This window comes from Ranitomeya variabilis, chromosome 1 (assembly GCF_051348905.1).
Source record: "Ranitomeya variabilis isolate aRanVar5 chromosome 1, aRanVar5.hap1, whole genome shotgun sequence".
Lineage (NCBI taxonomy): Eukaryota > Metazoa > Chordata > Amphibia > Anura > Dendrobatidae > Ranitomeya > Ranitomeya variabilis.
In genome coordinates this window covers 361,322,816-361,341,300 of record NC_135232.1, presented here as the reverse complement: position 1 = coordinate 361,341,300, position 18,485 = coordinate 361,322,816, and the positions used below count along the sequence as shown (strand labels likewise).

Genomic DNA, 18,485 nt, shown 5'->3' with positions numbered 1-18,485 from the left:
CAAAAACTTAGATTTTAAACTCTGCAGCACCTCTGCAAACAGATGAATTTCAGCTACAGTAAATTCCAATGTGAAATATGGCATGCTGTATTGTGTCAGTCACAGAAGAAAGAATTGTTTTAGTGTGGATGAGGCCTGTATGACAAAAGATATGCTACAAACAATTTGAAAGTCAGATGTCCCCTTCTGTATGACTTTAGGTACACAAGAATTTCTTGGTGGCCTCTGGATAAGGCCTCTATAACACACTAGATGATACAAACTATTTTAAAGTCAGGTTCCCTACTGCATGGCACTAGAAACAGAAGGATTTTTGTTGCCTCTGGATCAGGCCTCTATAACACACTAGATGCTACAAACTATCTTAAAGTTCCCTACTTTATGACGTTAGAAACACAAAAATTGTTGGGTGGCCTCTGGATCAGGCCTCTACAACTTAATTTCAACCCAACAAAATGACAAAGTGTGATACGGCGGGCTGTCTAACTTTTTGCAACTGAAAAATTTTGAAAATTCTTTTTTTTTTTTTAATGTGCCTTAGGTCTGCAGACAGGTTCATATCACCACAGCACTAAATGACAAGGTGGGATACACCAGGCTGTTTCACATTTAACTAGTGAAAAAATATTTTTTATAATGCCATACTCGTGCATGGAGCACAATAGAAGCAGTGCACAACACACTTGTAGGACATGTGCCCTGCTCGCTTTTGTCTGTGGACTTCAGTAATGCCCAAAAAAAAAGGTCTGGAAGGTAAATTAAACAGCCACACTGGACACTAGCTAGCTACACTATCTGACGGATATACAACCGCCTAGCTAACTAGCTAAAATCTTGCTGCTAACAGTGCCAGCGTCAGGATCAGCCTGTCTGCGCTGTTACAGTGTCAAAATGGCGCAAAAACAAGATGTCCGATATTTATACAGAGAGAGACATGTGATTTTAGCAGCCAATAACACAAGCCGTTGTGTCAGGACATTGTGGGTGTTTCCTGCGCCCTGATTGGCAAGCCGCAATGTGCACACAAAGCTAGGGGAAAAAAAATTAGCGTTTACAAAAATGCCACACGCCTCTGAGCTTTGCAAACTCCCTCTCCTCATCAAACACGTGCCAAACGCTCATGATACACCACCATTATCATTGTGATGAAAAGACTTTTGTGGCAACTCAAATATTTTCCCGCACTTTTCACCGAATGTTAGATTTTATAAAATGTTGTTCATGTTCCGATCACGAATCTGAATGCGCCATATTCGTGGCGAATGTATGTTTGGCGATCGTTTTCTGAACAAATTCGCTCATCTCTACTCCCATAGTGGGACTAAGTAAAAAAAATAAATAAATAAAAGTTGTAAAAATACTTTTTTTCAAACAATCACAAAAAAATACAAATTATATATAAATATTATAAAAAAAAAACAATAAAAGTACACACTAGTTAACCCCTTAAGTGAACACCACAAAAAATATACAGTGAGGCAAAAAAAAACATTTTATCATCATACTGACTAACAAAAAAGTGGAATAAAACGCGATCAAAAAGACGAATGTAAATAAAAATGGTATAGTTGAAAACGTCATCTTGTTCCACGAGAAACAAGCCATACAGCTTCATCAGCCAAAAAAACAAAGTTACAGCTGTCAGAATAAAGCAATGCAATTTTTTTTTCTGTAAAAAAGATATTATTGTGTAAAAGCACCAAAACATAAAAAAACTATATAAATGTGGCATCACTGTAATTGTACTGCCCCGAAGAATAAAGATTGTTGGTTTTTGTTTATCCTGCCTCCCAAAAATCAGAATAGAAAGGGATCAAAAGCTGTCATGAGCCTGAAAATGGAAAAATTAAAGTTCTCTAAATATGGTGATGCAAACATTAGTTTTGGAAAAAAAACAAAAAAATGTTACTCTGTGACAACAGATAAACACAAAAACCTGATAAAAGCCTGGTATCACTAATCACACTGCCCTGAAGAATAAAGTTGTCTAAACACTTATACCGCATGAGGAACAGTGTAAAAAAAAAAAAATTCTACACCTGCTGTTGATTTGTTCATTCTCCCTCCCAAAGATGGTGCTTAGACCAGGGTTTCCATATAAAACCCTGCAATACGTGATTCAGATGGAACCTCAGGTGGAAGATTTGTTATAATATAATTACATCACTCAAAGATTTAAAGGGAAACCCCAATATAAGTGCTGAGCGTACAGCACTGGATAAATATGATCCAAAATGTTATATAAAATGTTCCCAATAAAAGCTTTAACTCGAACCACAAAAAAAAGTCCCTCTCTCAAGTCTGTCATCTCTTAACGGCAATATAGGGGGGCTTCCAAGTACTGTGGTAGAAAGGCTCTGGAAAAGTAAAATGTCTCTTGCCCCCCAGTCAATCAAAGTCTGTGTTCCAAAACTTCACTCCTTTTCTGAGCCCCACCGTGAGCCAAAACAGTAATTTACTCCCACATATGGGATATCGGCATACTCAGGAGAAATTGCACAACAAATAGTGCCTGTATGGTGCAGTTTCTCCTGGTACCCTAAAATGGTGTCACTTGTGGGGGAATTTCCACTGTTTAGGCACACACAGAGCTCTCCAAATGCAATATGGCGCCCACTAATTATTCCAGCAAATTTTACATTCAAAAATGGCTCTCCTTCCCTTCCAAGTCCTACCGTGTGCCCAAACAGTGGTTTTTCCTCACATATGGGTTATCGGTATGCTCAGGAGCAGTGTTTCTCAACTCCAGTCCTCAAGACCCCACAACAGGGCATGTTTTCAGGATTTCTTTTGCATTGCACGGGTGCTGGAATTAATGCCTGAGCAGGTGATGAAATTATCACCTGTGCAATACTAAGGAAATCCTGAAAACATGACCTGTTGTGGAGTCTCGAGGACTGGAGTTGTGAAACACTGCTCAGGAGAAATCGCACAATAAATTTTGGGGTCAACTTTTTCCCGGTTACGCTTGGCAAAATAAAAAATTTAAGGCAGAAAGTTAAATTTTTGTGACAAAAAGTTAAATGTTCATTTTTTTCCTTACACATTCCAAAAAATTCTGTGAAGCATCTGATAAACTTCTTAAATGTGATTTTGAGCACCTTGAGGGGTGCAGTTTTTAGAATGGTGTCACTTTGGGGCATTTTGTGTCACAAAGGCCCCTAAAAGACACTTCAAATGCAATGTGTTCCCTAAAAAAAAATGGTTTTGTGAATTGTGTTGGAAAAATGAGAGATCACTAGTCAACTATAAAACCCTTACAACTTCCTAAGAAAAAAAAGATCTATGCTTCAACATAGTGCTGATGTAAAGTAGACATGTGTGAAGAGTTATTAACTATTTTGTGTGATTTAACCCTCCGTTTTAAGGGCATAAAAAATAAAAGTTTGCAAATAGCAAAATATTCACCAAATTTCCACTTTTTTCACAAATAAACGTAAGTCATATCAAATAAATTTTACCTCTCTCATGAAGTACAATATGTCACAAAAAAAAACAATCTCAGAATTAGTGGGATCGACCATGAAGCGTTTTAGAGTTAATACCCACATGAAGTGATACTGGTCAGAATTGTAAAAATTGGCTTGGTCATTAACGTGCAAACAGCCTTGAGGTGTAAAGGGGTTAATATATAATGGCCTACAAGTCTTGATGTATAACTAATCCATACTTGTGTTTCTTTAATTCACTTCCAGTGATGTTTCATTTGAGAAGAGTCTCCAACAAAGCATCATCAGGAGACTGGAGTTACACTCACTTCCCTACAACGTCTATCATCCTGCCTGGAACAGGATGTCATCAGGGGGTGGCGATACATTCACTTACCACAGTTCCCGTGCCGCACTCTGAAAATGTCCTGAATGCATGGTGCTAATAAAAGCTGTGGGAGTAATTACTGAGGTTCCGGCACTCGGAATCAGGGGTTGGTAATAAAAGAAGGGCGAGTAACATCTTGCATCACAACCCTCAAAAAAATCATCATCAGGGAGTGATGACAAAACCAGGGAGAATAATTGCAGCTCCCTGAAGAAAATTTGTTTGAGGGTAGTGATATAACTTGTTGAGGGGGCACTGCTGTAACTCATCCTGCTTTTATCAGGACCCCCTTATGACATCTTTCCCAGTAAGAAGCTGCAAACAGCGGGGACAAAAGCAGAGTGATAGCACCCCAGTCACTTCTCCCACAGCTTTTATCAGCACCATGGAGTCCTGCAGGACATCTTGAGAGAGTGGCGATGAAAAAAAGATGATTTTTTATTCTTACTGTAAAATCTTTCTCGGAGCCTTGATTGGACAACACAGAATACCATGGGGTCTATAATGCTGCCACTAGGAGGCTGCCACTAGGCAACAGAAAGGTTAGCTCCTCCTCAGTAGTATACACCCACCAACCGAAGCCAAACCAATCAGTTAGTGCGAAAGCAGTAGGAGAAGCAACCTGAAATAAAAACACAGACTGGCCCAACAGAAGTATTTAGAAAAGGGCAGGTGCTGTATCCTCCAAGTAAGCTTTCGGAAAAAATGATTTTATGGAAAGAAGCAACGATCTTCTTTTCTCTATCGCTTCATTGGGGGGACACAGGAAACCATGGGATGTACTAAAGCAGTCTCCAAGGGAGGGAAGACTAACAAGAACTAGTCAAAGGCACGAGCAGAGGGAGAATCTCAGGTTGAGGCCCGGCCACTGCAATATGCAAAACATTTCTGCCCAGGCCCGAAATCACAAAGGAGGAGGATGAAAGTGAGCATTCTGTAGACTCTGGAAAGTAAAGACCCGATAACTGAGAAACAGCCTAGATAGCTGCTAATGGAGGGCCGAGGATAAATTGTGCAAGACATCCTTGGCCCAGATGAAGCGAGCAGGAAGAAAGTGATGAAGGTCTGACCCATGTCAATATGCGTCCAGAATTTTAGATCAGATACAGACTTGACAATTATGACTCTCCAGACACAAACGGATTCTGAGTGTCTGAAGAAACTGTTCTCGACAGATTGCAGAGTTAAAGATATCAAGAGATTGATAGAAGGAAGAGTACGGAGCGAGGATGACCAAGAAGGAAATGAGAAAGAACACTGCAGAGTGTTCAATCCATATGAGTGCCCCCCAGGCACATGGGAGGCTGCTAGAGATTTAGTAAACGTGCACACCCCACAGGAAGACTCAAAAGAGACGTAGAACTGGTTTCCCCGAAGGTAGAAACCTGCGACCACGGGAGCCGAGGAACAAACTAGACTCAAGCTCCGACATAGAAAAAAAAATAGCGCCGGGAAGGGGGCAGAGTCAAAGAGTGTGCAGAGTTGCCGCACTAAAGAAAGAGTGCGCTGGGTTACAGCCCGTGCAAACCGAATGGCTGGCAGCAGTAACAGGCCCCAAACAGAGTCGTGGACTAAATGTTGAAAATCTCGGCCGCTGGGAAGGAGCAGGGTGATGTGGGTGCCGTAGTTGGGCTGTATAGATCACTAAGGAGACCCCAACCAGCGGGTCAAGACACCAGAGCTCCAGCTCCACTCATTAGTAAGAAGACTGGGAAGAAAACGCCCCCCACAGACTTAAATAAAAATAAAATACTGCTATTATATATAAATACATTGGATTATCCATAACGCTCGCGTTATCTATAAAATATAACAGACAACAGCACCAGCATTATAAAATATATATAATTTAATGTATCAAAAAAAGATGGAAATAGCACTCAAGCTTGAAGAAAGCTCTCACACAGAACCGACGCGTCGCCTCATGGGCTATTAAATAGCATATCTTTCGACACAACAAGGAGTACTGCTTCCATTTTTTTTTTTTTTTAGTTGGGCAGCTGGAGGGTACCTGGTCCCGGAGGTTGTCTGTTGCGCAGCTGGAAGGTACTGGTTCCGTCTTCCCACCACACACAGGGCTCTGAGGGGTGCAGGGGCAAGGCTATGAAGGTAAGGACCAGTCGCCAGTTTCACTGCGAGGATGCCCTGAATACTCATGGGTTAGAGTCCTGCCGGATAGACAGATGAGTGTACCGGTGTCAGTCTACGCCGTACTCTCTGTCTCTCCGTGGGATAACAGTGTGACTGTTCACATAGTTTCCCTCCAAGAGGTAGAGAGAAAAAACCTTCTGAAAAAAAAAAATACTGAAAAATGCCGAACGCAGAGGTAGCTTGTAGATTGTAAGCTCTCACGAGCAGGGTCGTCTTATGTTGATTTAATTATTGTATTGTTAATGTTGTTACTTATGACTGTTGTGTTTGAAACTGTTAAACTGTACAGCTCTGCGTAATATGTTGGTGCTATATAAAGATTATTATTTATTATTATTAGATATGGATCTAGTGAAAGACCCATGTACACCTCCTTCTCAGACCAAACTGGAAGTGGCTCCGTTTAGTCGGTGTATCGGTCTACTGAGGAGGAGCTACTGTATATACTCGTGTATAAGCCGAGTTTTTCAGCACATTTTTTGTTCTGAAAACGCCCCCCTTGACTTATACACGAGTCACAGTACAGAAAGCTGGCAAGGAAGGGGGGGTAGGGCTTAGCAGCTGGTGCCAGGGGCCGGCGCACACATCATACTCACCTACCTGCGCGCCGGCGCCTGCAGCTATTCCTGCCGAGCGATCACGTGGTACCGCTCATTAGGGTAATGAATATAGACACGTCTCCACTCCCACAGGCGTGGAGCGCATATTCATACCTTAATGAGCGGTACCACGTGACCGCTGAGCAAAGGAAGAGCTGCAGGCAGGTGCCAGCGGCCGGAACGAGATGCAGTGCCAGCACAGAGGGCGTACAGGTAGGTGCGCAGGATTTTTTTTTTTTTTTAATAGGAAACATGCACACAGGGATAAGGAGGCATGCATCCAGGTACAGAACTGGGAGGCATGCATGCAGGGACAGAACCGGGGGAGGGGGGGGGGGGGAACGGGACGGTGGGGTGGCATGCATACAGTGATGGAACGGGGGAGGCATTCATACCAGGACAGAGAAGGGGGAGCCATGCATAGCAGGACAGGGATAAGGAGACAATCCATACCCAGCTTATACTCGAGTCAATAAGCTTACCCAGTTTTCCTTGGCAAAAGTACGTGCGTCAGCTTATACGGTAACTTTTAACTGCCTTGTGTTAGCAGCGCATACCCAATGGTTTCTTGTGTCCCCCAATGAAGCGGTAGAGAAAAAAAAAGTGGTAAGTCATTGCAGCACAGCCCCTTATTGACTTCCTAATTACAGGCTAGGCAATAGACAATAACTGGAAGTGAGTGCAGTCCCAGCTTCCTGATAGTGCCTCATTTGAGAATCCTCTCAAACGAAACGTCACAGGAACAGAAGAAAAAAAAAAAAAAAAAACACATTTAGGAGTTATGAGGGTAGTTAAAAGTGTAGGACATTTTATAATAAAGCTATTATATATTTTTAAAAGGACATTTTGGGTATCGGACCATCCCTTGAACTCTATAAACTAAATATATTTCCACAGTTGGGGAAAAAAAAATAGGTACCGTATATACTCGAGTATAAGCCGAGATTTTCAGCCCAAATTTTTGGGCTGAAAGTGCCCCTCTCGGCTTATACTCGAGTCACGGTCGGCGGCAGGGTCGGCGGGTGAGGGGGAGAGGGCGCTGAGGCATACTTACCTGCTTCCGGGGCTCCTGGCGCTGTCCCTGCAGTCCCACGGTCTCCGGGTGCCGCAGCTCTTCCCCTGTTCAGCGGTCACGTGGGACCGCTCATTAGAGAAATGAATATGGACTCCACTCCCATAGGGGTGGAGCCGCATATTCATTTCTCTAATGAGCGGTAACGGTGACCGCTGATAGAGGAAGAGGCTGCGGCACCGAAGACCAGCTGTCCGGGGGAAGGAGCGGGACGCCGGGAGCAGGTAAGTATTACATATTCACCTGTCCGCGTTCCACACGCCGGGCGCCGCTCCATCTTCCCGGCGTCTCTCCGCACTGACTGTGCAGGTCAGAGGGCGAGATGACGCATATAGTGTGCGCGCCGCCCTCTGCCTGATCAGTCAGTGCAGAGAGACGCCGGGACGGGACGCTGAGGAGCTGCAAGCAAGAGAGGTGAGTATGTCTTTTTTTTTTTTATTGCAGCAGCAGCAGCAGTAATGGCACAGCTTTCTATGGTACATCTATGGGGCAATAATGAACGGTGCAGAGCACTATATGGCACAGCTATGGGGCAATAATCAACGGTGCAGAGCACTATATGGCACAGCTATGGGGCAATAATGAACGGTGCAGAGCACTATATGGCACAGCTATGGGGCAATAATGGCACAGCTATGGGGCAATAATGAACGGTGCAGAGCACTATATGGCACAGCTATGGGGCAATAATGAACGGTGCAGAGCACTATATGGCACAGCTATGGGGCAATAATGAACGGTGCAGAGCACTATATGGCACAGCTATGGGGCAATAATGGCACAGCTATGGGGCAATAATGAACGGTGCAGAGCACTATATGGCACAGCTATGGGGCAATAATGAACGGTATGGAGCATCTATTTTTATTTTTGAAATTCACCGGTAGCTGCTGCATTTTCCACCCTAGGCTTATACTCGAGTCAATAAGTTTCCCAGTTTTTTGTGGCAAAATTATGGGGGTCGGCTTATACTCGAGTATATATGGTAAGCAAAATTCCATAGATTAACAATACTTTTGTACAAAGTGCATACCATTTCCATGATTTCTAAATGAATTTATAATTTGTGTGACTGACCTGAACTGCATAGTTTTTGGGTAACTCTATTTCAGTCTCTTCTTCCAACAACTCATCATCCTCCTCTTCATCTTCAGGGTCCAACTGCCCTGCAGGAGGCTCAGCACACATGATGGGGAAAATCGCATTGAGAATCTGAGGCAGCAGCTTTTGCTTCAAGATGGACTAAAAAGGTATATGTAAACATGAAAAAGCCATTTAATTCAAGAACAACATAGTGGTACTCATCTTAAAAGAGGCTGTCCATTTTGCAAGCCTCCTCTTCTTAGGAAGGATCCTTAGTGATACGTATATGCCAGGGTTTCCCACAAGTGGGACACCCACAAATACCTACTGATCATTAGATGTCTACATAACACCAAGATATGCCAAGTTCTCCAAATTCACTATGGCTAATAGCCGAATCTCTAAAATATCACATTCCCTATATCAACACAGAATTTCCTTATAATACACTAAGCCAATCGGTTTAAAGGGAATCAGTTACCAGATTTTTACTTGGTAATCTGAGGGCAGCATGTTGAAGGGGCCGAGCTCCCGATTACAGCAATGTGTCACTTGCCAGTCTGTTAGCTGTAATTTTGATACAATAATAAGAAATTAACAAATAGTAGATCAAGTCTACTGATCGCCAGCGGGCCTTCCTTTTACGCTAAGCTAGGTTATGAAGAGGTATTGAAAAAAAAAACCTTGTGTGATCAATATAACTTACAGACCTATGCAAACTATGGAAAGTGTTCTCTGTAACGTGCAGACTGTTGGAATGAAGACGACTATTTAATATGTTACCATATGCCTGGGAATAAGATAAAACTACAAGACATTGCCCACATTTGTTTTAATTGCACAAATTACTTGTCAATTTCCCATTAAATATGGTTGCCATTTCCTAACTAATGTAATGGAAGTTATTCAAACAGTATACAACTCACTTTGCTTTTCAGTTTGATAAGGAAGCGTATACAGTAAAGGGATTTCACACGGAGGTTGTCAGACAGTGATGTGTTTATGGCGATCTGAAAAGAAAAACAGAGCAAAGTCACATTTAATGGGAACCTGTCACCAGAAATAAACGCTATAAACCTGTAGATATGCAGTTAATCTGCATGGTAACAGCGTTATGATGCTGTCCGGCACGTGCACACAACTGAATGCAGTGGGGAGAAAATGAACTTTATTTTCCCCGCCAGCCTTCGGTTTTCAGTCATGGAAGCATGGGCGCTATGGGTTCAGTCACTGCTCTCAGAGCAGCCGCTGTAACCGTGCCCCAGATCCTCACTAACAGCTGGCCTCAATGCAGAGCCAGTGTCAGTCAGGGCTCTGCGTGGCTGAACCATTATTTCTGGTGACAGGTTCCCTTTAAGGGTCATTCCTGGCATATTTTTTTTATCTATGATTAGCATGCACATTATGAAAGCTACATTCAAAATGCGTCCATAGGGTTTATTAGCCCGACAGAAATTTTACATTCCTAGTACTACACTTAAACGGTCAATGTCGATATTATGCTGAAAGAAGTGTATTTTTTACAGAATTATTTACCAAGTGATCGAATCTTCGTGGTTTGGGTTCTGAATGCCACTATTTTTTATTTAAAATGAAACAACTGATGTGAAGGAGAAAATGGCTAATGAAATCAATTATTAAACCTTATATAAGTCAGTTCAGATATGGTGTAGCAAGATGGAGTCTATTTCCTGATCAGCAGCACACTGGAAGGAACTTTTGGAATGTGAAGAAGTCACTGGACTGAATACCATATATGGAAGTGAAGTTGGAAATGAAGTTAGAATGAACCAGAGTGACACTAACTAGGGTTGAGCGACCTTTACTTTTATAGGATCGGGTTTCACGAAACCCGACTTTTTCAAAAGTCGGGTCGAGTGAAATCGGCCGATCCTATAAAAAAGTCGGGGTCGGCCGAAACTCGAAACCCAATGCAGTGCATTGGGTTTCCAATGGTTCCCAGGGTCTGAAGGAGCGGAAACTCTCCTTCAGGCCCTGGGATCCATATTTAAGTGTAAAATAAAGAATTAAAATAAAAAATATCACTATACTTACCCTCTGACGGGCCCTGGTACTAACCGGGAACCTTCCTTCCTTAGAATCAGCCTTCCAGGACCTAGCGGTGACGTCGCGGCTTGTGATTGGTGCGCGGCCGCCCATGTGACCGCTCGCGCGACCAATCACAAGCCGCGACGTCACCGGAGGTCCTGGAAGGGCTGATTCTTAGGAAGGAAGGCTGCCGGAAAGAAGCAGGGCGTGTCCGAGAGTGAATATATACCTAATAGGAATATACTCACCCTCGGCTTCGTTCCAGCAGCCTTCCTTCCTAAGAATCAGCCCTTCCAGGACCTCCGGTGACGTCACGGTGACGTTGCGGCTTGTGATTGGTCGCGCGAGCGGTCACTTGGGCGGCCGCGCACCAATCACAAGCCGCGACGTCACCGCTAGGTCCTTGAAGGCTGATTCTAAGGAAGGAAGGTTCCCGGTTAGTACCAGGGCCCGTCAGAGTGTAAGTATAGCGATATTTTTTATTTTAATTCTTTATTTTACACTTAAATCTGAATTCCGATACCAATTCCCGATATCTTAAACATATCGGGAATCGGTATCGGAATTCCGATTCCAGATTCAGAAGATCGCCGACTTCATGGCCGACCCCACACAGGGGTCGGGTCGGGTTTCATGAAACCCGACTTTGCCAAAAGTCGGCGACTTCTGAAAATTGCCGACCCGTTTCGCTCAACCCTAACACTAACTATTCAGAAGTTGAGCGACCTCCCCCATTTCCTGTTTCTAGTATCTTCCTTTGTTCAGAGAATAAAGCAGTTGTGTGTAAGCCTTTGCTGAGAGAGGAGTGTGTATCTGTCTCTGTGTATCTGATACATTCTTAGCCTCTAAGCTAGCACTCAGCTTATATTTGGTCAGGTACAAGCAATCATATAGATCTCACTTTAAGGGATCACCCTCACACTGAGATGCAATTAAAATGTAAACTTTCAGAATTAAAGCAGTTGAACAAAAATACCCTGTGAAAAGTTTAGGAATTGCAACCATTTTCTACAAAGATTCCTCAAAAGCGCAAAAGTAATTGGACAGAAACTTTACCATAAATAAACTGTTCATTTTTAATACTTTGTAAAGAAATCTTTGCAGGCAATGACTGCCTGAAGTCTGGAAGCCATGGACATCTTCACACGCTGAGTTTCCTGTTTTGCGATGCTTTGCCAGGCTTTTACTGAAGCTGACTTCAGTTGTTGCTTGTTTGTGGGTCTTTCTGAATTAAGTTTTGTCTTAAGCATGTAAAATTCATGCTCGATGGGGATGAGATCAGATGATGGACTCGGCCATTGCTGAATATACTACTTATTTTCCTTAAACTCCTGGGTTGCTTTCGCAGTACGTTTTGAGTCATTGTCCACCTGTTCTGTGTGAGCACCGTCCAATCAACTTTGATGCATTTGGTAGAGTCTGAGAAGAAAGTATAGCCTTGTACACGTTTCTGTCTTCAGTCACATCATCAATAAATCCTAATGACCTAGTGCTATTGGAAGCCATGCATGCCCATTCCATTACACTGCCTGCAACATGTTTTACAGAGGAAGTGGTGGGCTATGGAACATGAGTTGTTCAAAGCGTTCTCCATTTTTCGTCTTCCCATCATTCTGGTACAAGTTGATCTTCGTTTCATCTGTCCAAACAATGCTTTTCCAGTACTCGGCTGGCTTCTTTAGATTTTTTGTTAACGTCAAAGTTGGCCTATTTTTTAAGTATGATTAATGGTTTGCACCTTGTGGCGAACCCTATGAACCCCTCAGGAAGTCTTCTCATTATAGTAGACTTAGAAACTGAAATACCTAACTACCTGGAAAATGTTCTTCACTTAGATAGATATTGTGAAAGGTTTTTTCTTCACCAAGAAAAGCATTCTGTGATCATCCACCAGTGTTGTCTTGCGAGGACATCCAGGTGCTTTTGAGTTCCAAAGCTGTTGATTTGGCCACTCTTAATATTTCTGCTATCTTTCTGATGGATTTCTTCCGTTATTTTTTCAGCCTAAGGGTACCGTTACACAAAACGATTTACCAACGATCACGACCAGCGATACGACCTGGCCGTGATCGTTGGTAAGTCGTTGTGTGGTCGCTGGGGAGCTGTCACACAGATAGCTCTCAAGCGACCAACGAAGTGACGTCACCGCTGTGCTCTGCTTTTACTTTCCGGCCGGCAGTCAGTCAGTGCGGGAAGCAGACGGCTAGGGACCTGACGGACACCGGAATGTGAGTATGTACGTTTTTTTTTTTTTTACATTTACGATGGTAACCAGGGTAAACATCGGGTTACTAAGCACGGCCCTGCGCTTAGTAACCCGATGTTTACCCTGGTTACAAGCGAACGCATCGCTGGATCGGTGTCACACACACCGATCCAGCGATGACAGCGGGAGATCCAGCGACTAAATAAAGTTTCAAACGATCTGCTACGACGTACGATTCTCAGCAGGGTCCCTGATCGCTGCTGCGTGTCAGACACAGAGATATCGTATGGATATCGCTGGAACGTCACGGATCGTGCCGTCGTAGCGACAAAAGTGCCACTGTGAGACGGTACCCTAAGGATGGTCTATGTTTCTTCTACTGAGAGCTCCTTTGACTGCATGTTGTGAGTTCAAAGCAATAGTTTCCAAATGCAAATGCCACACCTGGAAACGTCTCCTCCATACCTTTTACCTGCTTAACTGATGATGGATTAATGAGGGAATAGCAAATGCAGCCCACTAAAAAGAGCTTTTGAAATAATCGTCCATATACTTTTGATCCCATTAAAAAGATGCAGCTACAGTTGAAACTAGAAGTTTACATACACTATATAAAAAGACACACATGCATGTTTTTCTAAATATCCGACAAGAAATCAGAATAAACCTTTCCCGTTTTAGGTCAATTAGAATTACCATAATTATTTTTATTAAATCAGATTATTTTTATTGATTATTTAATTTTATAAACAATTACATAGATTATAGTACAAACACATTAAACTCAATAAACAAGTTTAACCCTTAAGGTACCTTCACACTAAGCGACTTTACAACGATAAAGATAGCGATCCGTGACGTTGCAGCGTCCTGGATAGCGATATCGTTGTGTTTGACACGCAGCAGCGATCTGGATCCTGCTGTGATATCGCTGGTCGTTGCTGAAAGTTCAGAACTTTATTTGGTCGTCAGATCGGCGTGTATCGTCGTGTTTGACAGCAAAAGCAACGATGCCAGCTTTGTTTTACAATGGTAACCAGGGTAAATATCGGGTTACTAAGCGCAGGGCCACGCTTAGTAACCCGATATTTACCCTGGTTACCATTGAAAAAGTAAAAAAAAAAAAACAGTACATACTCACCCTCTGATGTCTGTCACGTCCCCCGGCGTCCGCGCTGCTGCTCAGAGCTTCCTGCACTGACTGTCAGTGCCGGCCGGAAAGCAAAGCACAGCGGTGACGTCACCGCTCTGCTGTTAGGGCCGGCGCTCACACAGTGCAGGGAAGCGGACGCCGGGGGACACGAATGTAAGTATGTACTGTTTGTTTTTTTACATTTACACTGGTAACCAGGGTAAACATCGGGTTACTAAGCGAGGCCCTGCGCTTAGCAACCCGATGTTTACTCTGGTTACCCGGGGACTTCGGCATCGTTGGTCGCTGGAGAGCTGTCTGTGTGACAGCTCTCCAGCGACCACACAGCGACGCTGCAGCGATCGGCATCGTTGTCGATATCGCTGCAGCGTCGCTAAGTGTGAAGGTACCTTTAAAGTTTATATAGTCCGAGACCTGCCAAGGTAATCTATGCCACACAAAGTTATCAATTTTGTCCAAATGAAGATTTTAACAAAGACTGGCAACATGTTCGTAAATACAGGGATTATACTAAAGCTAGTATTGGTAGTATGTTCACTAACAACATGCTTACGAACAGAAAATAATTTGTATCTATATATCCTCAACATGCAATATTAAAAGAGAACCTCTCAGCAGGATTTTGCACAGTAACCTACTGGCAGGTTCTCTTTAAACTAAATAACATCAAGAACATGTATTATTGGGACATTACTTTTTTTTTTTTTTTTTTTAAACAATTTTAACCCCTTCCCGACCTGTGACAGCGTATGCGTCATGAAAGTTGGTGCCAATCCGGCCTGTGACGCATATGCTGTCACAGAATGATCGCGTCCCTGCAGATCAGGTGAAAGGGTTAACTCCAATTTCACCCGATCTGCAGGGACAGGTGGAATGGTACTTTAGCCCAGTGGGGGTGGCTTTGCCCCCACGTGGCTACGATCGCTCTGATTGGCTGTTGAAAGCCAATCAGAGCAATTTGTAATATTTCACCTATGAAAAGTGGTGAAATATTACAATCCAGCCATAGCCGATGCTGCAATATCATCAATATCATCGGCCATGGCTGGAAACCCTGATCTGCCCCCCGCCACCGATCTCCTCCCCAGTCCTCCGTTCTGTCCCGTACTCCTGGCCGCTCCCCCCATCCTCCTGGCCGCTCCCCCCGTGCTTTGATACACCCCCCCCTGTGCGCCGATCCACCCCCTCATACTTACCGAGTCTCCCGGTGTCCGTCCGTGTCCTCCATGGGCGCCGCCATCTTCCAAAATGGCGGGCTCATGCGCAGTGCGCCCGCCGAATCTGCCGTTCCATGTACATTTTGATCACTGTGATAAAACCTATCACAGTGATCAAAATAAAAAAAATAGTAAATGAACCCCCCCCCCCTTATCACCCCCATAGGTAGGGACAACAATAAAATAAAGAAAATATATATATATTTTTTTTTCCACTAGGGTTAGAACTAGGGATAGGGTTAGGGTTGGGGTAAGGCTAAATCCGCAGTGCAAAACCGCTGCGGATTTATTGCGGATTAACCGTGGTTTTTCTGCGGATTTCACTGCGGTTTTACAACTGCGGTTTTCTATTGGAGCAGTTGTAAAACCACTGCGGAATCCGCAGAAAGTAGTGACATGCTGCGGAATGTAAACCGCTGCGTTTCCACGCAGTTTTTTCCGCAGCATGTGCACAGCGTTTTTTGCTTCCCATAGGTTTACATTGAACTATAAACTCATGGGAAACTGTTGGGGACCCGCAGCTGCGAAAACGCTACGGATCCGCAGCGCTTTCCGCAGCGTATGCACATAGCCTTAGAATTAGGCTATGTGCACACGGTGCAGATTTGGCTGCGGATCCGCAGCGGATTGGCCGCTGCGGACTCGTAGCAGTTTTCCAACAGGTTTACAGTTCCATGTAAACCTATGGAAAACCAAATCCGCTGTGCCCATGGTGAGGAAAATACCACACAGAAACGCTGCGTTGTATTTCCCGCAGCATGTCAATTCTTTGTGCGGATTCCGCAGCGTTTTACACCTGTTCCTCAATAGGAATCCGCAGGTGAAATCCGCACAAAAAACACTGGAAATCCGCGGTAAATCAGCAGGTAAAACGCAGTGCCTTTTACCTGCGGATTTTTCAAAAATGGTGCGGAAAAATTTCACACGACTCCGCAACGTGGGCACATAGCCTTAGGGTTAGGGTTGGAATTAGGGCTAGGGTTGGAAATAGGGTTAAGATTAGGCTTGTGGTTAGGGTTATGGGTGTGTTGGGGTTAGGGTTGTGGTTAGGGTTTGGATTAGGAGTGTGTTGGGGTTAGGGTTGTGGTTAGAGGTGTGTTGGGGTTAGGGTTGTGGTTAGGGTTATGGCTAGAGTTGGGATTAGGGTTAGGGGTGTGTTGGGGTTAGGGTTGGAGTTAGAATTGAGGTGTTTCCACTGTTCAGGCACATCAGGGGTCTACAAACGCAACATGGCGCCACCATTGATTCCAGCCAATCTTGCGTTCCAAAAGTCAAATGGTGCACCCTCCCTTCCGAGCCCCGACGTGCGCCCAAACAGTGGTTTACCCCCACATATGGGGTACCAGCATACTCGGGACAAACTGGGCAACAACTATTGGGGTCCAATTTCTCCTGTTACCCTTGTGAAAATAAAAAATTGCTTGCTAAAACATCATTTTTGAGGAAAGAAAAATTATTTTTTTATTTTCACGGCTCTGCGTTGTAAACTTCTGTAAAGCACTTGGGGGTTCAAAGTGCTCACCACATATCTAGATAAGTTCCTTTGGGGGTCTAGTTTCCAAAATAGGGTCACTTGTGGGGGGTTTCTACTGTTTAGGCACATCAGGGGCTCTGCAAACGTAACATGATGCCTGCAGACCACTCCATCAAAGTCTGCATTCCAAAACGTCACTACTTTCCTTCCGAGCCCCGACGTGTGCCCAAACAGTGGTTCCCGCCCACATATGGGGTATCAGTGTACTCAGGACAAACTGGACAACAACTTTTTGGGTCCAATTTCTCCTGTTACTCTTGTGAAAATAAAAAATTGAGGGCTAAAAAATAATTTTTGAGGAAAGAAAAATGATTTTTTATTTTCACGGCTCTGCGTTATAACTTCTGTGAAGCACTTGGGGGTTTAAAGTGGTCACCGCACATCTAGATTAGTTCCATGGGAGGTCTAGTTTCCAAAATGGGGTCACATGTGGGGGAGCTCCAATGTTTAGGCACACAGGGGCTCTCCAAACGCGACATGGTGTCCGCTAACGATTGGAACTAATTTTTCATTCAAAAAGTCAAATGGCGCTCCTTCCCTTCCGAGCCCTGCCGTGTGCTCAAACAGTAGTTTACCCCCACATGTGAGGTATCAGTGTACTCAGGAGAAATTGGCCAATAAATTTTAGGATCCATTTTATCCTGTTGCCCATGTGGAAATGAACAAATTGAGGCTAAAAGAAATTTTTTGTGAAAAAAAAGTACTTTTTCATTTTTACGGATCAATTTGTGAAGCACTTGGGGGTTCAAAGTGCTCACTATGCATCTAGATAAGTTCCTTGGGGGGGTCTTGTTTCCAAAATGGGGTCACTTGTGGGAGAGCTCCAATGTTTAGGCACACAGGGGCTCTCCAAACGCGACATGGTGTCCGCTAAAGATTGGAGCCAATTTTTCATTGTCAAATGGAGCTCTTTCCCTTCCGAGCCCTGTCGTGCGCCCAAACAGTGGTTCCCCCCACATATGGGGTATCGGCGTACTCAGGACAAATTGTACGATAACTTTTGGGGTCCAGTTTCTCTTTTTACCCTTGGGAAAATAAAAAAAATTGTTGCTAAAAGATCATTTTTGTGACTAAAAAGTTAAACGTTCATTTATTCCTTCCATGTTGCTTCTGCTGCTGTGAAGGGTTAATAAACTTCTTGAATGTGGTTTTGAGCACCTTGAGGGGTGCAGTTTTTAGAATGGTGTCACTTTTGGGTATTTTCAGCCATATAGACCCCTCAAACTGACTTCAAATGTGAGGTGGTCCCTAAAAAAAATGGTTTTGTACATTTTGCTGTAAAAATGAGAAATCGCTGGTCGAATTTTAACCCTTACAACTTCCTAGCAAAAAAAAATGTTGTTTCCAAAATTGTGCTGATGTAAAGTAGATATGTGGGTAATGTTATTTATTAACTATTTTGTGTCACATAACTCTCTCGTTTAACAGAATAAAAATTCAAAATTTGAAAATTGCGAAATTTTCCAAATTTTAGCCAAATTTCCATTTTTTTTCACAAATAAACGCAAAAATTATCAACCTAAATTTACCACCAACGTGAAGCCCAATATGTCAAGAAAAAACAATCTCAGAACCGCTAGGATCCGTTGAAGCGTTCCTGAGTTT

At 43.5% G+C, this 18,485-nt stretch overlaps 1 protein-coding gene across 2 annotated transcripts in view; it reads right to left on the bottom strand.

Moving 5' to 3' along the window:
• Nucleotides 1-18,485, bottom strand: part of IPO4 (importin 4) — a 359,020-nt gene that overhangs the window by 241,224 nt on the left and 99,311 nt on the right. For both annotated transcript variants that reach the window (XM_077248938.1, XM_077248939.1), the window contains exons 9-10: nt 9,648-9,731; nt 8,716-8,880 (exon numbers count right to left, since the gene is read on the bottom strand). In XM_077248938.1, coding sequence (XP_077105053.1) covers nt 8,716-8,880; nt 9,648-9,731 — 249 coding nt within the window. The remainder of the gene's footprint in view (nt 1-8,715; nt 8,881-9,647; nt 9,732-18,485) is intronic.